This window comes from Aethalodelphis obliquidens, unplaced genomic scaffold (assembly GCF_003676395.1).
Source record: "Aethalodelphis obliquidens isolate GAN/ISIS:26980383/991018 unplaced genomic scaffold, ASM367639v1 scaffold114, whole genome shotgun sequence".
In the NCBI taxonomy this organism is placed as follows: Eukaryota; Metazoa; Chordata; class Mammalia; order Artiodactyla; family Delphinidae; genus Aethalodelphis; species Aethalodelphis obliquidens.
Genome location: NW_020838058.1, coordinates 2063156 through 2080228, shown reverse-complemented (window position 1 = coordinate 2080228; position 17073 = coordinate 2063156). Strand labels below are relative to the sequence as shown.

The 17073-nt window shown below is 46.0% G+C and overlaps 3 protein-coding genes across 4 annotated transcripts in view; 1 reads left to right on the top strand and 2 right to left on the bottom strand.

Moving 5' to 3' along the window:
• The window catches only part of TMSB15C (thymosin beta 15C), a 31318-nt gene extending 18898 nt beyond the window's left edge, over positions 1 to 12420 (bottom strand). Inside the window, exon 1 of the mRNA XM_027097522.1 lies at positions 12300 to 12420. The gene's annotated coding sequence lies outside the window, so the exon portion shown is untranslated. The remainder of the gene's footprint in view (positions 1 to 12299) is intronic.
• SLC25A53 (solute carrier family 25 member 53) lies at positions 1346 to 12405 on the bottom strand. The gene is made up of 2 exons (XM_027097521.1): positions 12300 to 12405; positions 1346 to 5217 (listed from the first exon to the last, which is right to left on the bottom strand). The coding sequence occupies exon 2, from the start codon at positions 5184 to 5186 to the stop codon at positions 4266 to 4268; it is 921 nt and encodes a 306-aa protein (XP_026953322.1). The 5' UTR covers positions 5187 to 5217; positions 12300 to 12405; the 3' UTR covers positions 1346 to 4265.
• A 237-nt stretch (positions 12421 to 12657) lies between the features above and the next one.
• Positions 12658 to 15734, top strand: ZCCHC18 (zinc finger CCHC-type containing 18). 2 transcript variants are annotated; one of them, XM_027097520.1, is made up of 3 exons: positions 12658 to 12902; positions 13104 to 13155; positions 13883 to 15734. In XM_027097520.1, exon 3 carries the CDS (start codon positions 14007 to 14009, stop codon positions 15213 to 15215), a length of 1209 nt encoding a protein of 402 aa, XP_026953321.1. In that variant the 5' UTR covers positions 12658 to 12902; positions 13104 to 13155; positions 13883 to 14006; the 3' UTR covers positions 15216 to 15734. The 2 variants fall into 2 exon arrangements, with proteins under 2 accessions (XP_026953321.1, XP_026953320.1); XM_027097519.1 differs by having other exon boundaries at positions 13104 to 15734.
• The last annotated feature ends 1339 nt before the right edge of the window (positions 15735 to 17073 follow it).

Sequence of the window (17073 nt, the reverse complement as noted above, 5' to 3'; positions counted from 1 at the left end):
TATAGAGTTCAAATATCTGTAAAATAAAACTGTGCTGTTTAGGGATGCTTATACGGAATGTTAGGGAACCGTTGACTGAAACTGCCCTCCCTGGCCAGGCAGGATAATAACTGCTTGCATGAGTTATCTCACAACAGGAGGTCCTGATAAGGAACATAGAACTGACAAGCTACAGCCAGCCAGAAGAATTCAGGAGGGGCCAAAAGGAAGGAGGAAATGCCAGCCCATAATATGTTCTGCCAACCTCCCAGAAACCTTCACGGTGGAATCCATCTTGGCTGAGAGATGCACACGCCACCAGGAAGGACCCTGAGTCAGACTAAATATGGGCACAGACAAGATGACTGGCCAGAGACAACCCGGAAACTAACCCCACCACCATAAACCCTGAGACTGCGAGCCATGTGGCAGAGCAGTTCTCCTGTGTTTCCTTACCCTGCTGCCCAGGTGCTCCTCCCCAGTAAAGTCTTTTGCTTTGTCAGTATATGTGTCTCCTCGGACAATTCATTTCTGAGTGTTAGACAAGAGCCCACTCTCAGGCCCTTGAAGGTGTCCCCCTTCTGGTAACAAGAAGATAAATCTATAAAGAAAAGTAACGAAATGATATCATAATAGTCAGGATAGGAGTTATCTCTAGGATGGGTGGAGGAAGGTCATCAGTGAGGGGCCTGGAATGCAGGAGGACTAGGGGTGGGGGTTATCAAGATGTTGCATTTCTTGTCTTGGATGGTCATTACATGGGCAATAGCTTTATAAATGTTCTTTTAACTGGCAGTTCTCTTCTGAATGCTTCTCTTTTCCTAATGAAATAGAAAGTAAGGTCATGAACTGGGACTGAGGATGGGGGAGGAGGTGTTGAAGATTTGAGGAAAAGGAAGTTGGTATGAAAGAAACAGAGAAGTTGGAGAGTAAACAGAATAGGGAAATACAGTATTTTTTACCTTATTCTTTTAGGAAAACTTTTCACTTGTTTCCTGAGTTATCATGTTTTTTATCTCCTATACAACATTATTTTATTAACTTTAATATACTACACTATATGCAGTTATCCCAAACACATTGTTAAATTATAATGCTGTTTAATGTTTAAAACTAAATGTTAAAAGCAAAATTAAATCTTCATAAACCATATACTTATGATAATAGTTTTAATACATTAGTTACTCATTATTTCACCTTGAGCGTTAGGAAGCTGATGTAGTTTATATTTAGACAAAAATACACAGAGCTCAGACAGGGATTTTTATTCTTTTTCTTTCAACTTTCTGTACCAAGTAGCTTTAGTGTCAACTTCTATATTTTATAAGTTTTAAACAGACGTAGGTTTTTATTACCTCTTTATTTTATTGATCTCAAGTCCAAACGCCATTTTTTAAATGTCGGAAAATATAATATTAACACCACAAAACTAAATATTGATATTTAAAATTACTAGAAAACCATTACACTTAAATTTTACTTAGAAGATTTAAATGGGGAAAGTTGATTGGTCTATATAATTTTAGAATTTTACCTAGGTTTTTATATGAATCAATCTGTAAAAATAAACTATTTCAATTATAACATGATTTAGTTGTAAATTCATGTTTATAATTGCATAGCTTCAAGTATTAACACACATAATGTAAAGTATTTAAAAAGGCAAATATAGTAAATTTAAACAATTATCACTAATGTAGCTTTAAAATATGCCATGAGTTTTAATTTTCTAATATTCTGTAATAACTGTGCCAGTGTCATAGAGATAAAGCTCTTAGTCTTTTTAAAAGAATTTGAATCTACAAATACTGAATCTAGAAATATTAAAAATTACAACTCAGATAGTTCAGGAAAAACTACCATGTGTGTGTAGACAGAGAATGAGTTCTCAAATAATAAAGCAAATGGTTTATGGGTATTCTTTAAACTCTACTTATGCTGGCAACTTTTCTAGAAGTTCAAAATTATTTCTAAATAAGAATTTTAAATGAAGAACTGACACATGGACTGACACAGTGACATAAGTGGAAATGGACAGTGTACTTGGAAATAAATGCATCTCTTGAATAAGAAAAGTGGGGGAGTACGAGAGTTTATCCCCTTCTTTTCAGCCTAAAAACCAAAGCCATTAGCTAAGTAATGATTTTTGTAAATACTTTTTTTCATTCTGAAAGCTAGCCTTTAAATAGAAATAGCTGCTCTTCTACTTTTCCTTCCCTTGTACAAACTCTGTGTTCCCCATACTTGAATCTGCAAGCAGAGTACTGTCCCACCCCATCTAAGTCTGCACAGGGATCAGACATGGGAACTCATCTGCAGCGATTCTGGACCAGCCATTTTCTGTTGACCTTGCTGGCAAATGCTTTCTGATCTCATATTGCTTATAGCTGTGTCTTTAATTTCTTTGATATTCAGTGAGGAATCCCCACAGCTAGGATCTACAGTCAGATCATTATAAATGGCAATTTTGGTTTGGTAAGGAGGTGCAAGTGGAGATCATTACATGATATCATCTATAAGGGAAAAACTGCAACATATGACATCTTGGAAATCCTCAAAATTCCAGAGTTAAAATGAATCGGACCATTAGGCAATGTCTCTGTGAAATTTCAGATCCTACAGTGCTGTCAACAACAAACATGTCACCAGTAACACAAACTCATCAAATGTTGAGTTGAAAGTCATCTTTAATTACTGTTGTTACTATTATCATCTGCAGCAGCATCATTATCATAAGCACAAAACTAAATCCACTAATAAAGCAAAAACCACACCCCAAAGGCAGGTCTTAATGACAGTGAATCAATAACATTATCTTCATGTACAAGGGACAGCACCCTGAGGATAAAGACCATATCACAGTTTGATAATCAATTCAATAATTCAGCCAACATTATTGAGCACCTAAGCACAATGGGAGATTTAAAAATGTGTACAAGAATCCCTGCTTTCAAGGAGTTTTACAGTCTAGTAGGAGGTATTGAAGAACATCAAGAACACAGCCCACATGAAATCAGTGACATAATGGAATCAGTGCCACATATGAATATTGGAGAGGGGCATCACACGAGACTAATGTCACATTCAGTTAGGGGCAATCACATTCAGTTAGGGATAATCAGAAAAGGCTCCTTAGAGAAGGTGGCATCTGAGCTGGGCTTTGAGAAACCAGAAGGATTTTGGCAGACTGGCATGTGGAGAATGGGTATTGCAGGTGGAGAAAATAGTGTGGGCCAAAGCATGGCCATGGGAAAGCTAGTGGCATGTTTGGGGAGGGAACAATAGTCCAGTTTGGCTAGGATATAGGATCTATGTAAGTGGGAATGGTGTGATAAAATGCTACAAGTTTTATGAGGACCATATTTTGAATGGCTCTGAATGACAGGCTATAATTTCAGATCTTTAACTTATGTCACAGTAACTATATTTATCCACAGCAATAAAATATGCAATTATTTATGAAGAGATATAGTCATTCCAGTTCCAGATTTCTTAGGGAACCTCAAGTGGTTTCTAGGCAATGTTATTGCCTTGCTATCAAAAATGTCCCAGCATTTAACACCAATCAACCTATAGTAGAATTTTCTATTCTGCATGCAACTAAACCTATTCCCTCAAAGTCTATTCTTCCCATCCATCCAGGGACCACACTTCTTCCCACTCCCCTCAGTTCTTGTGGCACATGATCAGTTGAGGCAAGTCTAACTCAGGATTTCCAGCCATAACTGCTACCCTGAAACTAGTACCCATAGCCTTGAGAAGTGAGAGTGGTGGTGGCAGGAGTAGCGAACAATGTCATGAAAATGTAGCCATCTGAGAAAGTCTATGGAATCCCCATCCTAAGAGTCAAGCTTAGTTCTCTGAAATTGGAATTCCTGGTCCTCCACTCAGTTTGGTCTAGAGGACAACTGGAGGGGTCCCAGAACTCACAGTGCCTAATTAAGGTCACCTTTTAGAGTTTCCTCTTATTCATATCTTTTAGAGTCAGTGAATTCCTTAAAGGAATGACATTTCATGTGGATTACCAGTTACTTAAAGGCTTCCTGGGTCTGAGCCTGTTGAAGCTGTGGATAGACCAGGGTGAATTTCTTTTGCTAACCAAGGAACACTGTTGGCTTTGTCTTTGCCCAATAGGCTGGTAGTTGGGAACTTCTCGAGTGCAATGACAGTTGAAAGATGCTAAAGAATAGTTGTATTAGGTGACCAAGCTAAAGAAGTAAGTTATTTAAACCAACCCAGGAAAGCTTAGAATAACAAGTTGCCATGGCCACACTGCCTGCAGCTAGTCAGTCTTTCAGCTCTTTCCTGGAACGATACCTCCTCTGGAGGAAGTCATGGATAGCAGTAGTGATGCCCCATGTCACGCTGGACCTTAGGATGACCAGGGAACCTCCACGGTAGATCAGGAACACCTTTCGGCCCCGAGTGTCCCACACGTCCTGGGCAGAGGCCCACAGGCTTGGCATGCTCTGCCAGCCAATATGGGACTGCATATTGGCAACTAGCACAATCAGAGGATACAGAACTAGGCAGGTGATTGTTCCATTGACACTCCCAGACACCAAGGCAGGAACCCAATGGGGCAGGCCTTGCTCTGCCAAGCTATCCTGAATGGGATCCTTGAAGGAGAAATACAGAGCACTCCCCAGGCTGTTCCTGAGAAGGACAGGCCAGAAACCGCGATAGTAACCCAGCGACAGCCGCCCCCAAAGCCCATAAGAGTGGAATTCCTTGAGAATGCTGAAGGTGCTGGGAAAGCGAGCTTGCTTGCGACCATCCTGGAGCACATTTTGCACCCTTTCAAAGGGGCTGAGTGCCACAGCCTCCACTACACCAGACATGAGCCCTGCAGCCCAGCGGTGTCCCAGGGAGTGTGGCCCAACAGGGGAGAGACAATACAGCAGGCTATCATAAGTCCCAAACAGCAGAGTCCCTTGCAACGTCTTGGAGAGAAGAGGTGGGTAGATTCCCCGGTAGAAATATTGAGGGCCTTCATGCCAAAGCTGCCGCACAGCCTCTGACACCGCCACAGCATGGATCTGTTGCCGGAACACAACCTTATAGATAGGAAAGGTCAGAAAAGTAGACATAAAGTTGGAAACGGCCCCAAGGGCGTAGGCCTGGGAGTGCCAGCTTCTCTTTCCCGGAGACTCTGTTCGTGTCCAGTGCTGAAGCTCCTTCCCAGGAGAGTGGTTCTGTTCCCCCATGCTGAAGATAACTGGGTGCAGAGGGAAGAGACTGGCAAGAGTGGGAAAAAAAGAGGTTAGACTGACCAATGAAATCTGTTAGTGAGCATTTTCACTGCTTAGTTAGAAACAGAGTTCCAAGAAACTCAGCTCTAAGGGAACAAGCAACTTGGGGGGCCAGTTTCTGAGAAACAAGGGCATTCTTAAGAAAGAATTCATCCACTTTAAATTAAAACAAAGGCAGTGAGTTTTGCTGAACAGAGACACCTCTACAGTGTTTTTCTGATCCAGCAAATACTCTCATATTCAAAGAAGGTTGAAGGTTGAAGAAAATAAAATTGGGAAAGGAGGGCTCCGAAACGTTACTGCATTCACCACATGAAATCTTGCATTTGATAAACTGTTAAAATAATAAGTTGCTATTCTCTTTCCAAAAAGTGGCACTATCTTGTAGAGACAGAAAGGCATTCAAAAGTTGTAGTCCAGTACTTTCTCTAAAAGTTGGTAGTAAATTGAGGGAGCGGGGAATCTCCTTGCCTCTCTTTCTGCAGATTCCTGACAATGTGGTAGCTGTTTCATGGCAACACCCCGCCCCCCTCTCCCAGTTGAGGAACAGAAAGATTAGCTGTTCCTGGAAGTTTAGCATGAAAAGGCTCCGTACCTGACAGTTTCCAAGCTTAACCTTGTAGATCTGTAGCTATATAACAGTGCAGGGGTTCTCAGCGTACATGCTACTGACATTTGGGGCGAGATAATTCTTTGTCGTAGGTGCCTGCCCTGTGCATCGTGCAATGTTTATCAGCATCCTGGTCTCTACTCACTGGATGCCAGTAGCACAAGTTTTGACCTGCCCAGCTCTGACAGACAAAAATATCTGAAAACATTGCCATATGTCCCCGGTGGGTAGGGAGGAGGTAAAATTGCCCCTGGTTCAGAACCACTAGACTAGATGGAAGAGGCCATTCAAGGATTCCAGAATACTGCTCCTACCCTAGAATGGTCTGGGAGCAGATGGAGTTGTATGAAAGGTAACTGGGGAGCCAGGGTCCATGAAGGAAATTTGGGATAAAGAAGAAATGAATGTTCAGTGCAGGTCTGAGAACCTGAGGGAGTTTGTCAGGAAGGAACTAGGGGTGAGAGGACCGGGTGTGATGTACGGGGGATGGTGTGTGGAGGAGAGGAACAGGAAGCTGTGTGGGTAGGGGAGGCAGGGAGTGGGGGACAGGCATGATGGTCGGGCAGGGGACTCACATCTAGATCGACAGGAAGCCTGGTAGGAACTGCAGACCCAGAAGTTTCACACAGAACCCTGGGCTGTGTGGTCCCAAGAGGAGAGGGGTGTTGAGCCTCTAATTACGCTAGCCTCTTCAATAGAAACAAAGGGGGGTCCCCCAGGCTGAGGCACTGAGGGAGGGCTAGGAGCTAGGCACTGCAAGAAGCCCGCTGCAGGCTTCCCTGGGCTGCCGCACTCAGAATCTGCCTTGAAGCGCTTCTCCTTCCAGAATCGCCCCCCTTAAGCTCCTCCCTGGTTCTTCCTCCTGCTCTGTCCATGACTCCACAACTGACCTTACAATCCACCTCAGCCACAGTCTCTCTAGGTGGAGGAGGTGGAGCACAGTCTCCTGTGCTCTGCCTCCACCCCTCCCCCACCCCCAGCAGTCCAGGTGTGCCTTAAGCCTCAGCTCCTTAACCCTCATGGCCAGAAGGAGGCTGGGAGAGTTCCTCTGCCTTGGACCCTTTAGCTGAGAACTGGCCAGGAGCAAAGGCTCAAGAGGCCCACTCCTTGCATCCCTCTGGGGCACTTCTGGGCCCCTGGCAGCCATCTCCATCTCTCTGGAGCCAAACGGGACCCCTCCCGCACGCCTGAGCAGGAGGTAGCTCCAGTCAGGCCCTCAAAGCCACAGGAGTACCTGATATTACCCAGCATTCCTACCAAGGATTTCTTCCCCAAGTTTTACCTGCACCTACGTAAGGTCAGGTGGTGAGGGAAACGTTTGTCCCCTCTTCTATCTCAGAGTGCAGTAATGTTCCACTTCCTCCCCACATTTTCCTGAGTAACCTGTAAACATGTGTTGATTGACTGTATAGGGAGAGCTGACTTAGCAGAAAGAAAACTGGGCTAGAATTTGGCAGACCAGAATTCTCAGTGCCAGTTCTCTTATCAACTTCTTGTGTGACCTTTAGAAATATATTGACATCTTGGAGTGTAATGCATCTTGGAGTGTAAAATCAGCAGACAGGGAGGAATGCTCTCTAGGCATCCTCATACTGTGCATGTGGCAGGCGGCTGATGTGGGGGAATTCAGGCCAGTATTTGATAGAGGAATTGTGCTTTTTCCATCACTGGTTCCTTCTGCCATTTTTGCCAGTCATTTTCAGGGATTAAAGCTGAACAATATTTTAGAAACAATTTACCTTAAATATCTGTCATCATTTTATAAATCTAATTCTTCCTGTTTTATGGGGGAGGGGGAGTCTACTTTACTCCCATGTGTTTTTCCGTTAAAATGCCAGCCTTTGGGGGCAGACAGACCTGAGCCTGAATTCTCCCTCCACCACTTGCTTAGTTGTGTGACCTTAGGCAAGACACTTTCTCAGTCTCAGTTTCTTCAGCTACAAACTAAGGACAACAGACCTCCCTCAAAAGGTTGTTGCAAAGATCAACAAAATAAAATGAGATAAAGTGGTTGACCATCCATGGCATGGTGGCCTCAGTAAACAATATTTTTTTACAAAAGATGCTTCCCGACCTCATCGTCTGTGAGGATGCTGCAGACACTCCTGCAGGATACTCAGAACAAGATGAAGTGGTATCTTGTGTTCACATGAGAGGCAAGGAAGACCTTTCTTCTGTGAATGCAAAGGTGTTATATAAACAATCCAGGACAGCCTGGCCCCTTAAACAAGAATTTCTAAATAGAGGCCACAGAATGAGTCTGGAGTCAGCCTACAGCAGTTACCCCTGGACCCCATGATGTGTCTCCTATGTTTACAGCCTAGTAAAGTGAGCCAAGGGGATTCTAGACTCCCCTGGCCAGTCTAGCCCAGATGCACAGCTTGCATGACTGCGCCAAGATCCAGCCCTACATTTCTCTGTTCATTCCGGCATCCTTCAGCCATTCCTTTGGCCAGCTCACAAACACATATTGATCATCTACGAAATCACTGTAGGTAAGTCACTGTGGAGCCAGAGGTGAACAGGACTTGGTACCTGCCCTCGAGGGCTTGGGAATCTAGTGGGGGAGACAGGTCAACCATGAGCTAAACTATACTGGGAGGTAAAATAAAGCGTACACTAATCAAGGTCAGAGCAAAACGTAAGAGCAATTTATTTCACCTAGGATAGGAAGCAGCCAAAAATTTCTCTGAGGAGGGGCAGCTGACTTGATCCTTAACCAGTGAGCAGGCACTTGTTAGGTGGAGGAGTGACAGCAGGAGTTCTAGGCTGAGGAAGAGGCCTAAGGCACAGATGCCTAAAACATGAGTGGTACCTGGCTCTGGATACAGGCTGTGGGAAGAAGAGAGATCTGTGGGTGACAGAGACAAGCTGATGTAAAATGAGGGCCTTGTTTTCCCCACTGCAGTGCATTATAGCATAAAGATACAGCCTCTGGAGTCAGACAGCCCCGGGTTTGAATTTCTCTGTGCCACTTCCTAGCTTTATGACCCTTGCCAAATCTCTTCCACTCTCTGAGCCTCAGTATCCTTATCTGTAAAATGATTGTCATGAAGGTTTCATGTTATGAAGTATATAAAATGCTTAGTGCATTACCCGGTATACAAGTTGGTCCATAAATTATATTAGTGGCTTGATTTTAAAAAATGAGATCCCAGGGTTTCCCCGGTGGCACAGTGGTTGAGAGTCCGCCTGCCAATGCAGGGGACAAGGGTTCGTGCCCCAGTCCGGGAAGATCCCACATGCCGCGGAGTGGCTGGGCCCGTGAGCCATGGCCGCTGAGCCTGCGCGTCCGGAGCCTCCGCAACGGGAGAGCCCACAACAGTGAGAGGCCCGCGAAAAAAAAAAAAAAAAAAAAAAAAAAAAAAAATGAGATCCCAGTAATATAAGTAATATTACAACAACATTGTTTTAAAGGCTGAAATCAGTCTAATGCACTGGGTCATCTGCAGAGTACATTTTGAATTGTTTGTTTGAAATGAACTTATCTGTGAAACTGAAACAGAATCACGGACATAGAGAACAGATTGGTGGTTGTCAAGGGGGTGGGGATTGGGAGAGGGATGGCGTGGGAGGTTGGGGTGAGCAGATGTGAGCTTTTATATATAGAATGGATACACAACAAGGTGCTACTGTACAGCACAGAGAACTATATTCAATATCCTATGATAAACCATCATGGAAAAGAATATATAGAAAAGAATGCATATATATGTATAACTGAATTACTTTGCTGTACAGCAGAAATTAACACAACATGGTAAATCAACTATACTTCAATTAAAAATATTGATAAAAATAAAATGAAGGAAGATTTTTTTTTTCATTTCTTGTTTGTAAGACAACAGAGAAGCTTCCTTCATGGGCTTTGCAAAATGGGATAACAATGCCTGTCTCAACAGTGTTGCTGAGAAACTTAAATAAGATAACAGATGGAAAGTTCCTGGCACAGAGGAGCCAGGCAGCCAAGGGCAGCTATTGTTGCTTCAACTAATAGCTTTACCTCTCTAACCTTCAGGCTTTTTAGGTTTCTTTGTTGAAATTGGAAAATGTGGTCTCATTAGAGCCATGAATTGGAACACACTCCCACACACGAGGCCAGAGATCAGGGATGCCCTATATCTAATAGGAGCTAGCTTAGCAAATCCTCCTCCCAGTCTTGCAGGAAGAGACCCTCACTTTGTTCTAATGGCCCAATCCAGGCACCTGTACACAACCTGTTTCCTTCCACTATTTTTTGTCAGAGCTATAAGATCTATTCTTTGTCCTATTTGATCCCACACCCACCAGGTCCAACTGCAGATCACCTACTTTGGCGATGAAGCCAATTTAAACACAGAATAAGAATCTGCAAGAGACCCAGGGTCAGATGTCATGATATTGGGGAGCAGAAGCAAGAGTCTGAAGGAAACCCTAGAGCTGCTGCTAGCATCACCCCTGATTGTGTGAAGCAAGTCTTCTCTTTACTTCCTACACCCTCCACCCTCCAACTCCCCACACTCTTCCATCCACGAACAAGCCCACAGTCCTCAGATGGAAGGTGCTTCATCTCCAAATGTTCATTGTTTACTCCAAGGAACTCTAAGTATTGAGGTAGTCAATAAGAAAGCAGAAAGGAGAAGGTGAAGTATGCAGGTTGAAGACAACCCAACAGCAGTCGAAGGGTATCAGATTGTTCACTTGCTTCAATGCATCAGGAGTCAAGAACAAGCCCTGAAAGGGGCCTCCTAACCACAACCTACCTAAGGGAAGTAAGACCTGCTCTTCAAGAACCAGAAATCATGGAAAATGGTACAGATTTCTCTGCCACTGATTTCACAGCCCATTCACTCTGGACAGCCCTGCATGCCGTTTCCATGGAGTTGCTCCTTCTCTGGGGCCAGTGATGCCAAATCCAGCAAAGGAGAGGTCCTCTCAAGAGCTCACAGAAGGGCAACCTAGCAACGTGTCCTCAAGCCAAGAAATGAAAGAGCTATTATCAGCGGCAGAGAGCTGTAGTTCGGGGGTTAGGTCAAATTGTGTTTCATTTCTCACACTTCCTCCTCAAGTACAAGTTGAGAGAGAAAATGTTAGGAAGAAAGATTGTAGGGGAGTGGTCCTTAACCATTTCTGGGCCACAGACTCATTTGAAAATCTACAAAGCTAAGACTCAGAAGAATATACAGAGTCCAACTTCTACTCTTTGCAAACAATTTCAGGAAGGACCCTAGATAGGAAACTCTGCTCTGGAGTTACATTTCACGACAGATATGGTATAGACAGATACATTGGCCACAGCCCCATTTACTTATTACCACCAGCATAACGTGGTGTCTCCAGCAGTTGTTCACAAACCTCTCTACACCTCAGAATTAACTACAGCACTGGTTAAAAATATAAATCATCCTCCCCAGCCCTAGTCCTAGTAAATCCGAATCGCCCAGAGGTAGAGCTTAGGAATCTACATTTCTAACAAGCTTTTCAAAATGATTCTGAGGCAGCCAGCCTTGTACCCATACTTTGGTTAACAGCATGGATTCTGGTGTCAGGGAGATGGGATACAAGCTTTGGTTTCACCTTGTAATTTCAGGCAAGTCATTTCACCTCTCTGAGTCTTATTTCCTTTGGGGGTCATAAGATGTAAAAATAACTTTTTACTTAAAGAAAAAGCAGGCAGCTTGTTGTAGTGTAAAAATGAGAAAGAAAAGTGCCTCAGTTTCCTCTTCTGTACAATAGGTACCATAAAAGTTCCCTACCTCTTCCCCACTGCCCTCTTCCCACTGCCTCCCCAAGCCCTCTCTCAGCACTACCAGCACACTAAGACTGCTGTTGAGCTGGTTTAAGACCACCCGCTTAAAAATGCCGCCAAGGCAGCTAAGCGGGGCAAATCGTTGGCATCTGGAGAACAGACTTGGGTGTAAAACCGGATGCTGATACTTACTTGCTGTATGATGTCGGGCAAGACGCCTAACCTTTCTATGACTGTTTCCTCATCTGCAAAATGGAGATGATAGTCCTTGCTCACCAGTTCTATATAGTAGTTCCAAGTGGGCCTTCCCATCTCCACTTTGGCTTTGGCTTTTCTCAACTAACCCTCAATCTGAGAGTAGAGAGGAGTGTTTACAAGGGGCAGCCTTTGAAATCAGTCAAGTCGACTTGGGTGTGAGCTCGTAGCTCTGCATTTCCTAACCATAGTGACTGGATGCTTAAGTCCCCTCTCTGTTAAATGGGCATACTGCTACTCCTTCACAAGGCTGCTGAGACGAATAAATGAGATGTCCGTGCAAGCGCGTTTGCACGCAGAAAGCGCTCAGTAAATGATTTTCATCCCTTCCCCCTATACAAAGGTGAGGAACTCTTATTGTTCACTTGATTTCTGTCCCACCTCGTGTTGAAGGCATCCGGTCTCAAAGCGCGGAGGACCACAGAGGTGTAAGGGGAGAAGGAGAAAGGAAGCGAGGGGGAAGCAGCAAACTCACGGGTAAAATGCAAATCGGCCCAGTCCGAGAGTCCGAGCTGGACTTGACACCGCACCGGCTCCCGCGCCTGTGTGCCGCAGCCCCAGCCGACCGTCTCCCCTCTTTTGCTAGCAATGGCCTCGGGCAGGAGGCTGCGCGGGGAGGCCGCCCCCTCGCCCCGTTGATTGGCCGCGCCGCCCGACTCATCTTGCTCTTTTGTCTCAATGGGCAGAGGCTAAAAGAAGCGGCGGCTGCTGGGAGGGCTCAGCGGGTGGGCGGGGGCGGCCGCTGCTGCCTTGGGAACCGCGCTGCCTTGACTCGGCTACCCTTAGCTGGGCGAAGCGGCTCCGTCTGGCGGCTCCGGGTCACTTGGCTGCTTAGGAGGCGTCATCTTTTTCCCCTGCAGGGCCACGGTGACCGGCAGGCGGCATCCACAGCTGTCCACGCCGGAGCATGGGCTGTCCACCAGCCCAACACAGGTAAAGAAAAGGGGCGCGATTGCCAGGCCCGGAGAGAGGAGAGAGTAAAGCCCCATCAGGACTGGGCGGCTCCCCGTTTGCGGAATCGGGGACTGCGAGGCAGGGGAAGGAGCACTGCCGCGGCCCCGCTGCGCTGAGGAAGGAGGTGGGTTCCACTGGATGCTGCCGAATGGGTAGGATTTGCCAGGATTGGCGGGAGGGCGTTTTCAGGGGGTAGTAAGGGGGGGGGAAGGGGGGGGGGAATCGCAAGCTGTCTGCCTTGAATCCTCTTTGCATCTCCTGGTCCTTCCTGGTGAGGGATATGTGGGTGTGCGTGTCCAACGCCCATTCCCTTTCTCCGTGGCAGGCCATCAAAGCCGAATCCGAACTTGAATTCTGTGCGGCTGATTGCGGAGCTGGTAGGCCAACGATTTCCCGGAGTGGGGTGTGGGGAAGTCGCTTTGGCTTGTATTCACAAGGTGGGAGAGGGAATTTTCCGTCTGGCTACAGCGGAGGAGGGGTCGAGGGAGCAGGATGAGGGGTGAGACTGCTTCTTCCCTTCCCTGCCCTGCCCTCCGTGATGGTCCTGAGGACTGGGATCTGCAACCTCATATGGACAGAGGTAGACCTACCTCGGAATCGAGCTTTCTCACGGAGGCACCTGTTGCAGAGACTGAACGTGAAATGAAGGCCCGCACTTGTTTCTGAGCTCATATAAGAATCTTGAGAAATAACAGGGCAAACTTTGAGAAGGGGATGTGGTTGAGACGTGAGACCATGAATTTAATGGAGATCTTACTTGCTACCACAAATCTGTGAGACTTAGACCATTGCACTCTATTTTGAGAGCCCAATATCGGCTCCACACACTGACTATTTCACCTAGAATTCTAAGCAACAGTTGCTCTCCCACGTGGAGGCCTGGCAGGAGGGGATGGTTGTAGCTCCGAAAAGCACCCTGCTAGCATGGGGACACCCATTAGCTCCTGAAGGTTGTAATTGCCGGTTTCCTGCAGGATATTTTCCAGGCAGTGGACAAATGGAAAATGTACCTCAGGGCGTTCAGGAAGGTAAAGAAAGCGACCGCAGACTGCTTTCCTGCAGTCTACTACCTTACTGACCTTTCCCACCCCCTTTTCTTTACAGTTCCTACTGAGATAGAAGGAAGGCAGAGCCCAGGAACTTTGCTTTGGGGATTTCTCCTGCAGATTAGGCTTTTCTAAAAAGCCTGAGCATTTTGTTATATTCAGATAGACGATCATCGTCCATCATGGCTAGCATCATTGCACGTGTGGGTAATAGCCGGCGGCAGAACACACCCTTGCCACCTTGGGCCCATTCCATATTGAAGTCCCTAGGGAGGAGTCTTGGTCCTTTAAGGGTCAATATGGCAGAAAGAAACATGAAGTTGTTCTCGGGGAGGGTGGTGCCAGCCCAAGGGGAAGAAACCTTTGAAAACTGGCTGATCCAAGTCAATGGGGCCCTGCCAGATTGGAATATGTCTGAGGAGGAAAAACTCAAGCGCTTGATGAAAACCCTTAGGGGCCCCGCGCGGGAGGTCATGCGTTTGCTGCAGGCGGCCAACCCCAACCTAAGTGTGGCAGATTTCTTGCGCACCATGAAATTGGTGTTTGGGGATTCTGAAAGCAGTGTCACTGCCCATGGTAAATTTTTTAACACTTTGCAGGCACAAGGGGAGAAAACCTCCCTTTATGTGATCCATTTAGAGATGCAGCTCCAGAATGCTATTCAGGCAGGGATCATAGCTGAGAAAGGTACAAACCAGACTCGCCTGCATCAGCTCCTTTTAGGGGCTGAGTTGAATGGGGACCTGCGCTTCAGGCTGAAGCATCTTCTCAGGATGTATGCAAATGATCTGGAGCGGCTTCCCAATTTCCTGGAGTTAATCAAGATGATAAGGGAGGAAGAGGATTGGGATGACACTTTTATGAAACGGAAGCGGCCCAAAAGATCTGAGCTAATCATGGAGAGGGCAGCAAGCCCTGTGGCATTTCAGGGCTCCCAGCCAATAGCCATCAGCACTGCTGATTGCGACGTGATAGAGGTAGATGATACCCTCAATGACTCAGATGAGTATGTGATCCTGGTGGAGTCTCAGAACCCTCCACTTACATCCATAGGTGCCCCTCCCCTCAGAATCAGGGCCAGACTTCAGGCTCAAATACTGATCATCAATTCCCTAAACAGTTCTCAGGCTCAATCTCCTTCTACCAGTGGTGGTTCTGCATATAAGAATGATGGTCCTGGAGATATACATAGAGGCAGGAAGAGAAAATATACAGTCCGCTGTTCATACTGTGGTGATGAGGGCCACTCAAAGGAAACCTGTGACAATGAGAGCAACAAGGCCCAGGTGTTTGAGAATGTGATCATCACCCTGCAGGATCTGACACACACAGAGGAGAAGAAGTCGAAAGAGGTCCCTGGTGAACACAGTGACCTCTCTGAGCCACAGTAAGGAGCTAGACCCTGCCCTAAGTGAACCCTTAACTGTATTCAGAGACTGGTGATGGGGAAAACAGGGGAGGGGGTGGGGGAGGATTCTAGGTGCATGAATTAATCCACAAAGTGACTTTCATTGGGGAAGAAGAGGTTGTGAATACCAGCAAAATGGAGAGGACAGCCTGACCTCTGTCCCTGCTCCCCCCTCCATCTGCCTAAGGATCTATTCTGTGTGTGTGTCTATTTCCTTGATGACTTTATTCTTTTTGTGAAAGGAGTATAAGTCATTGTTAAACCTTCAAAAAATGAATGAAAATACAAAACTAAAGTAAAAATTACCTGAAACTCTCCATCCTTGTATAACCATTGTCAGTCCTTGGATAAATGTCCTTCTCGATATTTCCCTATTCCTGTGTACCAAGATAGATAATAGATAAAAGTGATCAAATGTAAGTGCTTTTCTATTCTGTGTATTTTTTCACCAAACTATGTTGTGGATTTTTATGTCAATTAATATATATAATCATCAAGTTTACTGTCTCTATGTGTGATATTACTTTTAGGAACATAGAAGGAAAATAATAAGAAAACTACATATAGAAACTATAAATGGGGGAAGCTCATACTGTGAAGTGGTGGTTTATCAACCTCATTTTAAGATGAGGAAAAGAGAAGCTGAAAGGAGCTATCTCGCAAAGAGTCCCTTATCACAACTGACCTTTCTCCTATATCACAGAGTCAAATTTGCACCCACTAGTTAATAATGCCCCAATGCTTTCTTAGCTAATGCACCTTGAGAGATCTGATGACAGGACAGGGGTGGGAGCAAAAATGAGAAATGGGTATTTCAGGGGCTCCATTCCTGTTCAGTTTGGAAAGGGGTGGCTCTCCCTTCCCTGTGCAGATTCCCTAGATTGCTGCTACTACTGCTTCTGGACACCACCTGGTAGCAACAACAAGACTGTCCTTTGGGTTGACACTACCCTCTGGCTCCTCTCCAATTACAGAGAAAGCAGCTACTTATGAGAGTTCAGTACCAGGAGGCTTGGCACGGCCCAAGCCTTACCCTAGCTACATGCTAGGGGACACCAGAAGCCCAAGGACTCCCAGCTAACCTCCCTCTGACCTAAGAAATGGGAATCACCAGGGAAAGATGAAAAGCAATCTGGATGCCAGGGCATGTGAAAACAGGGGAATTAGAAAGCCAGAAAGCCCACATAGCCTTTCAGAACTGAGGGCATTAATAGGGGAGACACCTTCCTGGACACCTGATCCTGCCCCATTTCATGGCTTCAGATTGGAGATGATTTTTAAAAATGACTGAAATGACCTCAGTCCTTGAGGGTCCCATGTTCTTTGTAGATATATCATTAGTTCCTATCCTTGTGAACAGGACAAGGTTGGTAGGGGGATGATTTCATTTAAGTCAGGGTGTGGAGTGAAATGAATGCAGACCTGAGGGAGTTTGTTAGGAAGGAACTAGGGGTGAGAGGACAGGGTGTGCTGTGCGGGGGATGGTGTGTGGAAGAGAGGAACAGGAAGCTGTGTGGGTAGAGGAGGTGGGGAGAGGGGGACAGGGCATGATGGTTGGGACTCACATCTAGGTCGACAGAAAGCCTGGTAGGAACTGCAGACCCAGAAGTTTCACACAGAACCCTGGGCTGTGTGGTCCCAAGAGGAGAGGGGTGTTGAGGCTCTAATTACGCTAGCCTCTTCAATAGAAACAAAGGGGGGGTCCCCCAGGCTGAGGCACTGAGGGAGGGCTAGGAGCCAGGCACTGCAAGAAGCCCACTGCAGGCTTCCCTGGGCTGCCGCACTCAGAACCTGCCTTGAAGCGCTTCTCCTTCCAGAATCGCCCCCCTTAAGCTCCTCCC

Bases quoted from the DNA above. Each gene is read 5' to 3' on its own strand.
- SLC25A53 (XM_027097521.1), bottom strand. From the start codon at position 5,186: ATGGGGGAACAGAACCACTCTCCTGGGAAGGAGCTTCAGCACTGGACA.
- ZCCHC18 (XM_027097520.1), top strand. From the start codon at position 14,007: ATGGCTAGCATCATTGCACGTGTGGGTAATAGCCGGCGGCAGAACACA.